At 35.2% G+C, this 16,773-nt stretch overlaps 2 protein-coding genes across 3 annotated transcripts in view; both read right to left on the bottom strand.

The window, feature by feature from the left end:
* Positions 1–156: 156 nt before the first annotated feature.
* Positions 157–8,039, bottom strand: LOC106179543 (uncharacterized). 2 transcript variants are annotated; one of them, XM_013563239.2, is made up of 10 exons: positions 7,827–8,039; positions 6,098–6,269; positions 4,800–4,948; positions 4,332–4,449; positions 3,783–3,841; positions 3,356–3,472; positions 3,026–3,112; positions 2,618–2,681; positions 2,110–2,196; positions 157–1,780 (listed from the first exon to the last, which is right to left on the bottom strand). In XM_013563239.2, exons 1-10 carry the CDS (start codon positions 7,908–7,910, stop codon positions 1,728–1,730), a joined length of 990 nt encoding a protein of 329 aa, XP_013418693.2. In that variant the 5' UTR covers positions 7,911–8,039; the 3' UTR covers positions 157–1,727. The 2 variants fall into 2 exon arrangements, with proteins under 2 accessions (XP_013418693.2, XP_013418695.2); XM_013563241.3 differs by lacking the exon at positions 7,827–8,039 and adding an exon at positions 7,252–7,457.
* A 526-nt stretch (positions 8,040–8,565) lies between these two features.
* LOC106179542 (uncharacterized) overlaps positions 8,566–16,773 on the bottom strand; it is a 29,901-nt gene continuing 21,693 nt past the window's right edge. The window contains exons 20-30 of the mRNA XM_013563237.3: positions 16,459–16,562; positions 15,716–15,887; positions 15,094–15,319; positions 14,566–14,670; positions 14,060–14,235; positions 13,329–13,482; positions 12,882–12,914; positions 12,362–12,428; positions 11,962–12,011; positions 11,360–11,614; positions 8,566–10,828 (exon numbers count right to left, since the gene is read on the bottom strand). Coding sequence (XP_013418691.2) covers positions 10,761–10,828; positions 11,360–11,614; positions 11,962–12,011; positions 12,362–12,428; positions 12,882–12,914; positions 13,329–13,482; positions 14,060–14,235; positions 14,566–14,670; positions 15,094–15,319; positions 15,716–15,887; positions 16,459–16,562 — 1,410 coding nt within the window. The 3' untranslated portion in view covers positions 8,566–10,760. The remainder of the gene's footprint in view (positions 10,829–11,359; positions 11,615–11,961; positions 12,012–12,361; positions 12,429–12,881; positions 12,915–13,328; positions 13,483–14,059; positions 14,236–14,565; positions 14,671–15,093; positions 15,320–15,715; positions 15,888–16,458; positions 16,563–16,773) is intronic.

The following is a 16,773-nucleotide window of genomic DNA, read 5'->3' as shown; positions in this document are numbered from 1 at the left end:
AAACAACACACATGATACCAAAATACATCCCTCAATACTGTTATTTTCTCCAATATCACTCAACCCGTTCAGAAAACGATGATGTTCAACCCGTTTACTGACAATAGTCACAACTTGAGACGTTCGACTTTAAAAATAACTCCAAACACTGAAAAGTAACAGAAAATACAAATTTATTTAAAATGACATCGTAGGTTTGACAATAAAATCCTCTCAGGGTAAGCAAATCGCGCGTTCTAAGAAAAAAGGGCGCTTATCAAGAAAAAATATTAAGCTTGTCCGGCCAACTTCGTCGCTATGCTTAATCTGGCAAAGGAGTAATTTCTCACAGCTTTAAGTCTGAAACCTAAACACACATCGATATACTGGAACAAATTGCAAAATACTCAAAAGAGGGCACCAAAGACATAGTTTAATAAAAATGCTGAATGCATGGCGCGCACATGTATTTGGCCATTCGTTATACAATCGCTACCAAATCACTAATTACATATAAAAATATATACTTTGTGCTCAAAAGGATAAAACAATGGCAAGCGATTGTAAATATGCTGTTGCTAGTAAGCCACCTAATGTGTAAAAGCTGACATACTGACTAATCACAATTCCATAGAGCCATTTTTTATGCGAATACAACTGCCCTTTATATAATCACAAATGCACTATTTCTGGTAATGAGACAAATTACAACAATAGCTAATACGTACACGCCAAGACACAAAATGGTTATTCTGACGACTCCATGTGTCATAAAATACATTTAGCTGCCCGCACGGTTTTGACACTGGTGAAGAATTAATAATTGACAAAAGTATGGCAAGCTAATTAGTATCATATATGCAATCTTGCTTAAGTTCATAATTAATGTAAAATAGTCTAAAGACATATGCATTAATGGTTACGTCATGATACATGAAAAAAAATATATATTCCGTACATGTATACACACACTGTAGGATAAAAGCCAAGCATCACAACAAATGAACAAGAAGAGAGAAACAAACCGTCTGGAATACACCCACAGACACCAACATATACAATTCTACACCTTTTTTTATCAATAAATGTATTACCACATCTGGGGTAGTATTGGCATTAATGCTTATATAAAATATCATACAATTTTTCAGACAGGTGCACTGGTTTTACTGTCAGGGACTAAGAGAACCATAAGTGCCCTACAGAATCATAGACTTCTTATGATTCACAGGTAACAAGATGGTACCAGAAATTCAGTGACCACTCTGTTTCAAAACCAACACTCTTACTGGTGATTGAGAATCATGATATATTAAAAACGAAAACATTGATGACAGATATTAATATCATAATAAGGCATTAAAAACAGCTTTGTTCTCGTAATAATACTTGCATACTGGTCTTGTTCTTCTGATTCTTGCTTCTCTGTTTGCATTCTTTGCAGCAGTTGTTACACAAATGTACAGAAACAGCAACAAGCAGATTCACGTCTGATGACAGATCAAAACTCATGAAGAAATATAAAACTCTATTAAAATGCATCCTCACGATGATGACTTTCACCGAAAAAACACCATCTAAAAGATAATGCTGCTGAGGACCTGCTGAGGACCTGTCATGGCATATGATTACCATCCCTGCCATTCCATGCAAACATATTGTCAACGATCTGCTGTACAACCTCCATACAAATAACATTACCCATTACAATATCTGAGAAGACGGGTCCTGCATTGTATAAATGGGGTCTATCTGCGACCAGCAGCCACAAGCAAACTAGTTTGTTCTGTAGGGTCAAATGCTGAAAAACAGAAAATCAGATGTACAGATTTAAGTAAAAAAATATAATAAATAAAATCAAAGCAATAAAAAGTAAACTAATTTTGTGCTTTTATTATAATAAGTGATAAATAATGTATCATGTACACCAGTCAAATAATAAATGATTAAGACTTATAAGAAAAGCAAATAAATATTAATGCAATTGTAAGAAAAATTATCAATTGAAAAATTGTAACATAAAACAATAACAAAATCAGTTATTGGCTACCAAATGACAAATTGCTAGCAAGAAGTAAGCATTACATGTACAGTAGTAGGTGTTTAAAAATGTCAAGCATTAAATCTCACCCCTTTCTTTGAGTCCCTTCTTAAAGTTTCTGTACACCACCACAGCCTGGATAAGTAGGATGACATGTACTAACAGTTCCAGTGCACCTGTAATATACAATAATTAAAGTTTCTGTACACCACCACAGCCTGGATAAGTAAGATGACAGGTACTAACAGTTCAAGAGTACCTGTAATATACAATATTTCTGACCTATACACATTTACAATTCACATATTTCAATGCTCTGAAATTCTATGACATACAAGATATATATATATATATATATATATATATATATATGTCCTTTACTTTTGCATCCATGTAAGAAAGCAACAAGAAGTTCACCAAAATAAATGCTGTGCCTAATCTTGCATTAAAACCACATACTGTATAATTTACATTATTAAAAATTCCACAAGATTTGCCAAATCTTCCACACCCAACCTTCTCAGACTTTTTCAGTGTTTAAATCATAATGCTTCTATCTTGGTTACTGTTCAGTGCAAAGTTAATACTGATTCCTACCTGCAACAATGACTGCATAAATCAGCAATTTTTCACTCTGCTCTTCCTCTAGATTTTCAAATAACTGAAATAATAATAATAATAAACAATGCTTTAATATCAAAATTTGGTGACAGACGTAAGCTCCCCACACTTTGGCAAGCACATGCCTACCCCCCAAACATGCAGACACAAAAGCCCAAAAACATGAACATGTACACACATCTAAATGGCCAATAATTTAAAAGTTACATTATTAACACTATTAGTATTCACTTCATCATTAAAGTTAAATGTATGCATGTTGATGTGTGTTTCTTTAAGGGAGAATGTATATGTGGCTTCTACAAAAATAAATAGAAAGATAAATAATAAATTAAAATTAATTGAATTAATAAATACAATTTTTAAAAATATGTTTTCTCTCACCATTACTATTTTGTAAATGACATATGCTGGTCCCACTAGCCCCAGAACAATAAAAATCCACATTAAGGGTTTGATTTCTTTCCTCATCTGAAATACAGTATCAATGCAGTCTTCAGAAACTGTTTGCATACTACTGCATTGTGATGTTTCATTCACTCTTTCAAGCTACTTTTAGTGGCAAAAGTACATATGGCTTCAACTGGGATAACTAAGGTGACCTCAGCAATAATTAAGACAATATTTTTATTGGGATAAACATCATTTCGATCTCAACAATATCCAGTATACATTTCTTAAAGCAAAACATTGTACTACAGTGTATGTACTCACCGTGATCCATCCAAGAATTAGCCACAGGAATGAAAAAGGCAGTCCCACACTTAAAGTGACTATCTCCAGTGTGGTCAGGTTCACACCCTGCTCCAAGACAAGTACTACAAAACTCACCTGGAAAGCAAGGTCATGTTTTTTTTTAGAATTATATCAAATTATTGAAACATATTTCAATATAATGTAAACTTTTTTAGTGGAGCAGTTTTCACCATGGGGTATAGTGTGATCAAAGTCTAGCATCTTTATAACAAAAATCAAGAAAGACAGACATCCTAAATGATTGATAACAGATGAGTAAATAGATGTTGCCCCACTACTTAAAAATAAATAAATAAATAAATAAATAAATAAAACATATATGAGTATTTCCCAATACCAAACATACAAACACAGCTGACAAAAAAAAAAAAACAAAAATACTCACCGCAACTTGAAAGTCAAACTTGAGCAACGTAGAAAATGCAGCAGACTGTCTGTACATTACTGAAAACAAGGACAAAATATGAGAGGTAGACTTTTTATCAGTTCTATTTCAAATTAAATTTTACACCCTGATGTATTATTTAAATTGGGCGTAGTTGATATAAGACTCCCAGTAAATATTATAATCAAATATTATTTTTAAATTGAAATCCAATTAAATCAAATATCTGTAGTCACAACAGATGACAAAGATGTAGATGTGGTTTATGGAAACAGTGCATACTACATCAAGTCACAAATGTACAAGACAACTTGACACACTAATAAATGACTGACACCTGCTACTGAAAAAGCAAATAAGATAAAAGTTACCCATAGGATACATTCAAAACAAGATTATTTTAGTCCACAGAAAAACTAAAACAATTAATAAACACTTCTTAATTTAATACATAATTACATAGAATGGCAATCAAGATATCTTTACAGAAAGGCAGATAATTAATAGACTGAATTACAAACACATCTAAATAGATAGAGCAACACTTACACTGCAAAGCCTCTGAGGCCCCCACAATCCTGAAGGCCAGGAAGCCAAAATCTCTGGCCACCATCCAGGCTAGAACAATGTTAGGGAGAGCCAAGGCACAGGACACTATCAGACGGGGCTGTAACAATAAAATTGGAATAAAATCAATTAAATTATTAGAACCTAATGAAATGAATGTGTAAATGCAGAGACAGAAAATGCTTAAAAAATACTCCTATTAGCATAAGCATGATTATGTCTGTTTTTTTTTTTTTTTAATTCTATTGGAAACTCTCTTCTAAGCATTAAAAAGATGGAAAAGTTTTGTGAGAAGCTAAATTTACATGTACCTTCCCCATACTAGACCTTACATGCCACAATAACGAAAAACTTTTTAAAAAATCAACCTCCAAAACCTAAATGGTGAGAACAAAAACAAGCCTGGCTTGTTTGTAGGAGAACGCCCAGTATACCAATAGGCCCACTTACCAGTTTGATAGGGTTTTTATGGCCAGCCTCATTCACAGCATACTCAGTGACACAGTATACTACGACAACAAGAGTGGCAGCGATAAATGCGTACAACTCGAACTCACGCTCACGGAACAGTCCATGGATGACATAGAATGTACAGAATACTGAAATACAAATAATAAAAATATACATTGTCAATATGATACAGAACTAATAAATACTATAAACAAATAATAAATATTATACTTTAAGTTAAACTAGAAAAATATGATTTTCATTTGGAATATATCTCTATAAAATGGTTACAAACAACATGAAAATGCCAGAAAAACAAACAAAAAAAATCAATTATCCAAAAATACAGTAGGATACTTAAAATGTCTTTATGTCAGCTAACATAAAAACAACTATTTATTGACATAAATATCCCACATGAAAACGCAGTAGATACTCCAGCGCAGTAGACTACTGCAATCATACTGCAAACATGCTTTAAATCTGCTTCGATTTGGGGCTAATTAGCATATTTGAAACATGCTTCTATCATGCTGCTAATCTACTGCATTAATGCTCCTCTCTGTACAAACCTATGTACTTTTTGGAGTAGAATTGCAGTAGGATAGGAAATATGCTCCACACCACTACTGCATTAATGCTTCTTTGCTACTTCGATACTACTGCATTTTCGTGCGTGATGTTAATATAATATGAGATACACCTAAATATTAAATGAATCCAAATGAAGTCTCTCACAATTGATTGTCTGACACCTGACTCAGGTAAAATACCTTAACATACATCATGTGACTACCTTTAAACCCTAACATACTACAATATTCAGCAAATATTACCAGTGCATTTTCATGTGACTCAATTATTTTATTGTGAAACAGAGCAAGGAAGAAGAAATTTGCATGACGTTTTTCTTCTTATTTTGACATTCATTCTTTTACATTTAATTAAAGCTATCAGGCCACATTATTTCTGATACACTGTAATAAGTGTGTGTACTGTATGTGAATCCTGGAACGAAACTCACACATTATTTATTCAAATTTATTCAAATTAAATAAAAAAAGTTTGTGAAAAAGAGTGTCAATCAAGCAGTGCATAACATTAAAATTGCACATACAGGAAATTTAATGGAATATGACAATATTTTGACAATTCTTCCATGTCTCCTTGATGCTGGTACATATTGGTAAAAATATTCTCATACTGTGTATGTGTGTGTGCACAGATACTAGAACATGTATACCAGTAATATCTGCTGTGTATAAACAAATACAGGTGCCACAAAGTCATAAACTCACCAATGTTAATAAGCAGCAAGACAGCAAATGTGAAATCCACAGTGTTTTCCTTATCCTTGTCCACGACGTACCACAGGCTGTACCCAGTAAACCCCAGGGCTGCCAGGAGATTCAACACAGACACTACTAGAAAGGCCCATTCCTTTGGTGACAGGCCAGCAAATGTCTTTGCCTGGAAATAAAATCATAAATATTATTCTTCTCTGAAATATTGCTATTGCTTTATATAACCGATACCATAATCCGATACATTTGATTGCTATATGACTGTAGAGAAATAAAGTACTGTAAGAGCAAGTAAACAAGCTTATAATCTCCTGACGGTGACCAACATGAAACAATACTAGTATCTAAAACAATTATAAAAAAAAAAGTAAATTATATTTTTAAACAAGACAAACTGAACTTTATTTGAGTCTAGTTCTGCTGATCTCCTGTTTTAAAATATGAACTCATATTTAGACAGAGCATCTCATCTTTATGCTAGTACTATATATCTTATCTTAAAGCAAAACAAACCATGTAAGTCAGGTAATTGTTATATAGTGCTCGAACTCCAGCCAAAATGACAAAATATCTGGACTGGGATCCATATAGGGCCATGTAATTACACAAATTAAATAACATTAATTAGAGACAAATTAATTAAGTTTTAACTTAAGAACCCACAATTTTAGTTAGCAAGTGCCATTCAGAGCTTAATGAATCAGACCCTTCAAAAAAATAAAAAAATTGGTTACTAGTTATTAAGTCCCCATTATTTTGTGTAAGAGACCCCTATATATGTACACATGGTGCATCTGACATAAAGTTGCACCAGTGCCTAGCATAGTTATGTAAAAGTGGTAAAGGGTGAACTGTAGTCCTTCCAATCATCAGTTACACTGACCTGAGTAAACTGTGTGCTGGGTTTATGTAAGCGCTTTAAGGTTATAAGAACTGGGTCATCCCAGGTTAAGTCTAATGCAGTCTCCAGAACATTATGTATTGTTTGCAGTTAAACAATCATGCAGTCACACCTTCTTTCAAATAAATAAAAATGATAATACTAGCATACACAACAAGTATGAGTTAGTACAGGAGTTGATTTCTCTTAAATATGCAGATAACAGGCTTGTAGCCAGCCTTCATTCTTCTAGTGGCAGTATACTTACAGGCCATGCAGGTAAGACTCCATACCTGTAACTCCCTGTGTTACAAAATCTCGAGGCTAAGAATATCCACATTTTAAGTAAAGTTTATAACCTCAGGAGCTTTCATATCAGTTCATGCACCTGTTTGATAATGTTCAGCCTTGCTTATTCAAGTTACATGTACAGTATGCAGCAGTGCTACTAGCACTAGTACTGTACTGTTAGACTTGAGCACGTCATTGTGGCAAGTGACGTCACATAAAGTCTCTAACATAGGGTGCTATGTGGCCTTTCATTACCCGCGTATCATATATGGCAAGACCGAAAACTGAGGCAATTTACGAAATATATAGCCAGCAATTTTCAAGGAGGTGGTGGGGGCATTTTTATGAAAACGTGCTCCTGTCACTGACTCAACTTGATAAAAGGGATACTGTAGAATTAAGATATATGTATAGATAAAATGTGGTTCTTTTGCACCCCCAGAACCCTTCCTTTCACCCTACGAATCAGGCTTAAGAACAGCAAATAAACTACACTGACAGACGGTGACCCTAATGAATTTTGTACAGTACACAAAATACTCGTGCTCTCACCTTTCCTACCACAGTGCTCGTTGTCGCCGCCTGAGATGTCACGGGGACTGACCCATACGTTCCGTCATTCCCTTCGTCCTCCATGTGTACAATAGGGTGTTGCTATCTCAAATATCTGAGTGATAATCGGGTTATTTGCGGACGAGTGAGCAGCTCTCTTCTCGTGTCCGGACCACCATGTTTCTCATCATGTGACTTTGAGTCACGTGACTGCTTCTCGGCTCGTCGGCGCGTGAAATGGCACTATGATTACTATTATTACTACATGGTACAGGTACACAAGTCTGACTTTAGTGAATTCTCTACTCTTTTTTTTGTCCTGTTTAATCCCACATGTAGTTAAAAGGAATTCTAAAGGCCTATATATTTATTTAACCGAAAAAATTTGATTTTTGCGATAATTTTTTTTATCTATATATAGGCCTATATTTTTAATTATTAGGCCTACTTGTACCCTGGACCTGGACTAATATAGTTTTTTTTACTGTACCGGTACAAGCCCAACGCACTCTGTTTAAATGTTTTTGCCTTCTTGCCATAGACATTTTTACAGTTTATAATGACTGCCTCAACTTTACTGGTAGCCCCTATTGGTCGGTAAAATAAAATAAAATAAAATAAAATAAAATAAAATAAAATAACAATAACAATAATTTGCAACGACTACGTAGATTTGCAGGTCGGTACTGGCTTCACACGCAGCTTGCTCGAAACTGTGTTTTGGAAAACAATGAAGCACTTATTTTTCATAAAAGAATATTTTATTTACAAAAGATGAATCATATGTACATGTCGCTTTGCATCGTTTCGCCCTTGTCCCTTCACATGGAAGATAAGTACATTTTGTATGAATTATTTCAATACATAAAAATTAATTAACCAATCAATTAATCAATTAACTAATTTATTTAATGCGATTTTCTTCTTCTATTCTCGAAAAAATCCAAATATTAATTTAAACAAAAATCATGATAGTCTGATGTAACTGTACCTGTATTCACTATTGACATCTCATTAATTCTGTTGTAAAATATATTCGATACTTTAAATCTTAACTGTAGCCCATAAATCCATTTTTGACAACAAATACACTGAGTGAATAGATAGCATTTTTCTTTAAATTGACACTTTTGGGATTCTAACTTGAATTTAATGCAAACATCATTTAAATGTGGTCTTTTCTCCTTTAGTAAAGGCACAAGAAAAAATTTCACCATCACGCTGCGCTGTTTCTTATCATTTAAGCAGAATTTTAAAGATGTGTAATATAAAGTATGATTCGCGCATTGTAGTAGGTTTTGTTTCAACAAAATGAATGCCGAAGTGCCCACAGGTGGTGAGAAAACGCATGCAAATTAAGCTATTTCCTCTTGATTTTTTCAACCATCCAATTTAAACATTCCCGACATCTTCCCGTTCTCGTGCCTTTACAAAAACAAACTTAGCACAATGGAATTAAAATGAGATTTTCACCTCACGCGTAGTCATTTAGCGGGCGGATTAGATGCATGTACCAAGAGTTCAGTGAATGTGCTCTACAGATCATAATAACTAGTACATATGTACGTTTCCTGTTAAAACTCGACTACAAGGCGTTTGATTGTCCCTTTTGTCACAATTTATATGAGTGGCGATCATTTCATTGAAGAACTGGAGAACAAATATCCATTTTCATTAAATGATACCCTGATACTGATACCATTTCTATACTTAAAACCGATCAAAGCTGTGTTATTACTTTCATTTAATCTTGAATAAAACAAAACGACCTCTTCCTGGTCAGTGCATGTTCTCTAATTCCATGTCGTTCTAAGTTTCAATAGCTTTAGACTGTAGATACTAAAATATATATGTAACTTGGAAGCGTTGAACACTGAAATGGAGGGGCAATGAATCACAGTATTCTTACATTAATATATAGGCCTATGTGTATCCAGCTATGCGATTTTAAAGTGTACAACTACATTCATGCATATCTGTTCTATGACGAAACATTCAATAAAATTCTGACTAAAATAAATCTGTCGTAACACAGTATAATTTAGTATGGCACAAAAAGCTTAAACTATTAACACTGTATAATCTGAAAACCAAATCCCAGGCAGATGATCGAGAGTTTCTGCGCGGATCGTAGCGTACACTGCAGACTGCCCCCAGTCCGCCAAAAGCATAAAAGTCTTCCATCTCTTTTCAAGCTTTAAAATTGGTCAAGTTCAAAGTTCTGGCGGGGACACATACAAGGAATATTGCAGAAAATACGAAAGCCAACTACTTCATATCTTTTCACTGATCACAGTTTTACATATACACTATAATATTACAGTGTATCACCTGTATAATATTGTCGGGGCCAGTCAATCAACCGAGCTTTGGGTCGAATATATCCTCAAGGTGACCTCACCCATTCTGAATAATGGTATATTGGTGCCCCGTTTGTGGATTTATAACACAGCTGCTTAAAATGCTACTGGATTTGTTTTTAGTACTAATTACCTTGTCAGTCTTAAAATAAATAAATAAATAAATAAATAAATGGACGGTTATTCGGACGCATATTCATAATCATTGTACAATATCAGTATACGATTGTTTTGGCCATACTTTAAATCACATAAAACGAATTATAACGAGAGGCAAAATCTTGCTATAACAAGTTAAGTGCGCAGCAGTACTAGTTATGGAAGTTAACATTTTCCCACAATTAACGTAAAATGAGCGAGTAACAAGACATCTAACTTAGAAGCCTTCTAATGTCTATCCTTTGAACAAGTGATATTTAATCATGTTTGGTACTCTGCACCTGTGCAGTTACCATTTTCATATACATGTAACAAGGGACATATGTGCGAGAAACGAAGTCAAAAGAAGCTCCTCTCAAAGCGTTTATTATCGACGTTCTCGTTATGTCCCATTAATCCTTGCAGTTCTGAGGTCCTAGTCCGTCCAGTCAAGGTGTTGAACCCATACTCCCGTGTCACTGTTGTACATTCCATTGAAATTAGCTACAAAATAAAATATAAGAATATTGCAATTATTTTGAAGAAATCCTGCGCAAGGGATCATACCAATGTTTCAACAATAGGTAAGAGTAAAGTCTAAATTAAAATACAATACAAAATTACTCTTTAGTGGGAGATTATCAGGGCTTTTGTAATCATAAATTAGTCTAACTGTTATCGACCCATGACCAAAAATGGCCATTTGTTTGTATTTGTGACACATATTGCAGTTATAATCTTGAATATTCAGCCACTACCATTACAACTGATATAAAGAATCAATTGTGTGAACACAACAGACCACAAAAGGCCCGTCTCGCAGTACTATTTGACCACTCTCTGCAATAAATTACAGGTTCATGGACTGAAAAAATGCCTCAAAAACAGATGTTAAATCTTGTGGGAGAGGGCTGTGTGTGGGGCTGCATCCCTTTACCCCAACATCCTATGAATTGAGTTGGGCAAAATGGAAACAATATAACATTATTAAGCTGCATTTTATTAAAAAAATATATTAGCGCAAATCCTATCTACCTCCCCAGTTTTCCTGAATGAATGACGAAGGATTGGCCACGCTATTGAGCCAAGAGACCTCTACCGTAGACCTGCATCTGGATGGAGCAGCCGCGCAGCAGGACTGGAATTCTGCCCACCTGGCCGGAGAGATCGAGTACCACGTGTCTGTCCCGTCTTGAGCCACGAGGTACGTGTCGTCCGTTGTCCCCACGGCGTACACATAGCCTTCCTCTATGTCAAAACCTATGACGTTGGCTACACGCGAGTCCATTTCTTGATAAAGAGAAAAGAACATTATTGTCTACTTGATTGGTATAGAAAATGGCTAAACAATATTCAAATTATTCTTATTTGAATTTTTAATTAAAGCTGTATGAAGTCCTACTTACAATTTGCGCAGGAAGAATAAAGATCTAAAGAAGACAAAACGAAAATAGCTTTAATTCCCGGGTTGTCAGTTTTTTACAATTAAGACGGTTAATTTTTTTTAGTCCAAAGCGGAGTATTTGAAATTATACTGAGACTGATTAGAGAGGCGAGTGGTGTTTTGGCTGAACTTGCTGAGACTGATTGGAGCGGCGAGTGGTATTTTGGCAAAAGTGCCAATTATATCTACATACCAGTCCAAGTGTCTCCATCTGTTGTGGAATAACAAACTCTTTGTAGTGATCTGGAGAACAGAAGACGAGGAGAGGGATATCAAACGCTTTTCGTCAACTTGTCGAAATAACATGAAACATAAATCATTGCGCAAAAGGACCTAGAACGGCTTTCCAACGTGGTTATGTTTTATAAATCGGTACTGCCCATTGATGACAAAGCTACAATCTAATTCCCCAAAATAAATGTTTTAACTTAAAAGTCTTATTGTAAAATCTAACAGTTCTTAACGATAATGAGTAAATCATTTTGGATTATATATTTTATACATTTTACAGCATGTGACTCCGAATAGACTTCAAATACGTAATGTGCGTCTAGATTTTAAGATGTGCTCTGTGCTTCACAGTGAGTACTTACATATCTGGTTTGAAATCACACACATAGGTCGTACTGGTGGTTACCAGAAAACCTCTGAATTTGTGGGCTGAAAATTACATTGAAGATTTATAAAACTAACCGTTACAGTAGCTACTACTGTACTAGATTTCAAGTTTTCGGATATCGTCGTGGAAAAAATATTGTACGGTTTCATGATAAAGTAGTGCATTTAATTCCTCATTGAGAATTAACGTACATGTAGCAATTGTACTGCTTAGTATACTTGCACTGGGCCTTGAACTATTAATATTTCATCCTTGAAATACAAGCTAATGGAAAGGATATAAACGGTTACTGAAGTGAACAGATAGGACCCAGTGGTCTAAAGTATACTGAACCGTAATGTACATTTTAAAGTAGACGCTATGCCTATTATTAAGCAAACGAGTGGCACTGGAATGAAACAATTTTAACACGTCCGTTGCCCATTTATCCCAGCATTCATTCTTTAGCGCATTCATTTTCTCTGTAAGAGGAAAAGTCATTGTTTGAACCATACCTTCCGTACTTGATACTGGCGCTTTGCATACATCTGAAGAAAAAAATGTTTAAAGGCTTAATTACTGTTATTTTGTACATAGCATTTAAAGAGCCATCACCCAATGAGCTGTTACACTGGTAACATGTATTGTGGACATTTATATAATTCTACCGTTAGTTCGTCGAAGTATTGTTTTTGTTTTATCATCAATGGGATACATCAATGTCTTGATTATTTTATTAATATAAGAGTGAGTGTGAGGTTATTGTTATAAACAGTACCTGCTTTTTTTTTTTTTTTTTTTTTTGCAAAATCATGAAATGACTACATATTCTTATTTGGTGATATTATTTCTTTTGCATTACCGACATACCTGTACACATACATCTGATAAACTATTTGGAAACAGAAGAGCGATGTTGGAGAGAGAGAGAGAGAGAGAGAGAGAGAGATAAAATATATTACCTGCCCTACTACCACCAGTGTTGCACCCATACACTTCAAATGTATTTTTTATTTCGGACGGCCCGGAAGTGGAATCGTACAAGTAGAATCGGACAAACGGTGCCTCGATAGGCGGATACAACAAGAGCCGCTGACTCCGCACAGGAATGGACAGCTAAAATTCATCAAATAAAATCCATAAAACAAAAAGTAAGAAACAAATTTTGCTGATTTAATGAATTTCATACGACGCAAAATAAATTTACACAGATCAACAAATTTGACTTAACGTTTCAATATGCGGTTGTTTAAGCCAATAAGGCTGCGGATTGTTTAAACCAAAAACATTTACTACACATATTGTGCATAACTTAATGCTGTTATATTACTTTATATGTTTTTGTTGCACTTCCTTTTCTTCTTTTCCTTTTTATAATAAATCAGATTCAATTCTGCGCCCGTCTGTTATATACTCTACTCATCTATCCTTGACCTCATCTGCGCACACTGTACAAGGTAATGTTCACTTTTACTAAGTTGGATATGCTTTAATTCTTATAATAATTAAACACCGGTGTCTCAATAATATGAGTCTGCTTTCATTGTTTGGCGCAGTATTAATGTATTAATTACTATGTGAATATCACATAAAGTCAGTTTGTGTGCAATTGTAGACAAGGTAATAAATATGACACAAGTCTAGTATAATAAATACATAAATTGGGCGTATCCCATTTAGATAAAGAACATACCGTGTTTGCTGAGAGCCAAGCAAGCCCATCATTACTGGTCATCACCTCGATCTGCGTGACGTCACTTCCGGCCACATAATTACACAGAAGTTGCGTCAGCTTGGTGTTGTTCCCTAATTCTATTTGAAGGTATCTGTAAGGTTCATACACCTCCCCGCGGTAAAAGCCTTTCCAACCTAAATGAAAAGAATTGAGGTTATGATATGCCAGTAATTACGTGTACAGGTGTAAACACCGTAATTGTCTGACACGCCCGTTAATTACCCCCTACCTTCTCGAGGGGGTGTGTCAGACAATTAAGCTAATTACATTGACTGGTATGACATTACTGGTATCACATTTACTTATTTCTTAACGTTCTCTTGATCTACGAGTTATGGACCTAGTTGTTTGGCTGCGCCAAAATATACGGAAAGGACCAGATAATGATAAAAAAGGGCAGCAATATCATCTTGGCCTTATGTCCCACACGGGACGAAGAGGAATGATGATGAATAACATCTTACCACTGTAACCATATCGAGCAGCTGTCACACTAGTGCTGGATGGCGAGCCTTTTATCTGGCAATCTTGAATAGCTAGCGACTGCATCCCAAGTGCTGTCTCGCAGGCTGAAAAAAAAACGGCGATTAGATTCAATAATATATCTTAATTATTATGAAACATATCATGAATAGAACTTTTTTTACTCAGAGTTTATTTGGGGGGAGTGCGGGGGTGGGGACAAGAACCTTCACAATTTATTCAAACTGTAATAGTATAAACTTCATTGTCAAACAATAGCACACATTACTTCACAATGACATTTGCCTTAATCTTGGGCATACTGACACATAGCAATGTTCTGATAAAGCGAAAAGCATGGAACTTAGAAGTATCAATGACCTTGCATGCGGGCATTAAGAGTTGATTACTTAAACTTTAATTCCGTGCCTCAATAGTGTAACTAGGAAATACTTAGTACAAAATACCAACTTTTCGTAAAAAAAAGTTCAAGCAATACAGTAAAAGCATAAAATGGTTATAAATATTACATGGCCATCCCTGAGGGTTAATGGTGAATTCCAGATCCTGAAGCGAAGAGCAGAACTCCGTTCCGTCGGGGTTGGCGTTAAATTGGCGATAAAACATGTAGAAGCAGGCATCATAGGGTACAATCACGGACTCGATATTCTCGCGGCCGTAGTCGGGGTTTACGGTCAGGGAAAGCGTGAACCATCCAGAGTTGCTGTTTGTGTCAGCAAAGAGCAATTGTGGAATCTGTATATAGAAAGGTTTTTATAAATCAGATAAGATTAGATAAAAGACACATTTGTCAATTAGCGAATGCTGTGCTGTACGTGTTAAAATTACCGTTTTTAAAATTTTGCTTTAATATCACGGAAATGAACTTAGAATATGAAATGTTAATTTCAGTAACATTAACAGGGTTTAATGAAAATACCGCATAAAGTCAAGGTGAATCTTTCTGAGATAAAAATGTTCTGGAGGTTACCAAATCAATGTTTAACCGGGCTCTAAACTTTGAATGTATTTTCTCATCCTGCACATAAAACATTTCTATATTTCCTACATTTACAGAAAACGGCTATCCCTTTAAGACTAAATATGTCAAGGAAAACCACTTATGTCATAGAGAAAAATTGAATGAATCACCGTGATGGAAAGCAGCCCGTTTTCGTCTACGGCAGCATTCATGGTAAGGTTAATGGCTGTAAATGAGCTGAAGTTCAGGGAAGGCGGCAGGTAAAAGCTCACTGTGACATTATTCGCTTCTGCTTTTGACTGTTCCGTGTGTTTTATGTTACCAGTCACTTCTATGGTCGAGCTGAAAATATGACAAATTTGATGAGTATGGACAAGTACATACCGTCTAAAAACTATAAAAACAACAAGACCCTTTGAGGTTGTCAAAATATAAAACGGTCATCGGTCTCAGAGTGTATCATCAATAATTATGGTGACGGTGTCACTCACTTAAGTTTACTGAGATGTAACTGGACAGGAGGATATGCTGATAACAGAGGTAAGTTTCCCGTAATTTCTGATTCTCGGGCTGCATGGTTTCACTGGGTAAACGTTAATTCAAACCAATGCTGAGGGAACAGTTGCATTCCCAGAGAGAACAAATTGTACATCTCAAAAACATTGTACAATAAATTAAAATATCAACCAACACCCAAATCGTTATCGTATCTATCGTATATCATTCTTGGTACCTTCAGGTGTCTCAAATATTTAAAAATAAAATCATAAGCCTTTCTTTCTGCACTTCAGATCTTTGACCTCTATGGGGTAAATTTGACGTAATGACGCTGACGTCACAACTAATGACAGGGACGTCACATATGACTGCTGTACATTATGGAGCGGTGAAGGTGAAGTGAATAAATCCATACCCTTTCGCGTAAGTTGTGCTAGTGTCCATGGTTACAGCCACTTCTAATTCGGGCTTTTCGTTTGTTGTGCGTTGAACTTCAATGAATTCCTTTGCGACGTACACCTGAAAAGTACATGTACTCCCTGTATAAGAAACAAGTCTTACTATGATATGTTTTCTAAGTCAATATTCCTCCCTTATTAAATGTTGGGGATCGCACTGCCCTTCAAAAATAACCCCCCCAAAAAAAACTCTAACAGTTTGTACACAAAGACTTACACAGTAAATTCCATGCGGTATTCTGTCATATGAAAATCATTATTTCTAGAAATAA

This window comes from Lingula anatina, chromosome 6 (genome assembly GCF_051362555.1).
Source record: "Lingula anatina isolate TDL-2025a chromosome 6, LinAna3.0, whole genome shotgun sequence".
Lineage (NCBI taxonomy): Eukaryota > Metazoa > Brachiopoda > Lingulata > Lingulida > Lingulidae > Lingula > Lingula anatina.
This window is presented reverse-complemented; position numbering and strand designations above follow the sequence as displayed.

Excerpts from the sequence above, each read along its gene's own strand:
- LOC106179543 (XM_013563239.2), bottom strand. The coding sequence starts at position 7,910 with ATGGAGGACGAAGGGAATGACGGAACGTATGGGTCAGTCCCCGTGACA. Across the intron at positions 6,270-7,826 it reads CGAGCACTGTGGTAGGAAAG|GCAAAGACATTTGCTGGCCT; the intron begins GTGAGAGCACGA and ends TTTTATTTCCAG. Across the intron at positions 4,450-4,799 it reads ATAAAAACCCTATCAAACTG|CCCCGTCTGATAGTGTCCTG; the intron begins GTAAGTGGGCCT and ends TTATTGTTACAG.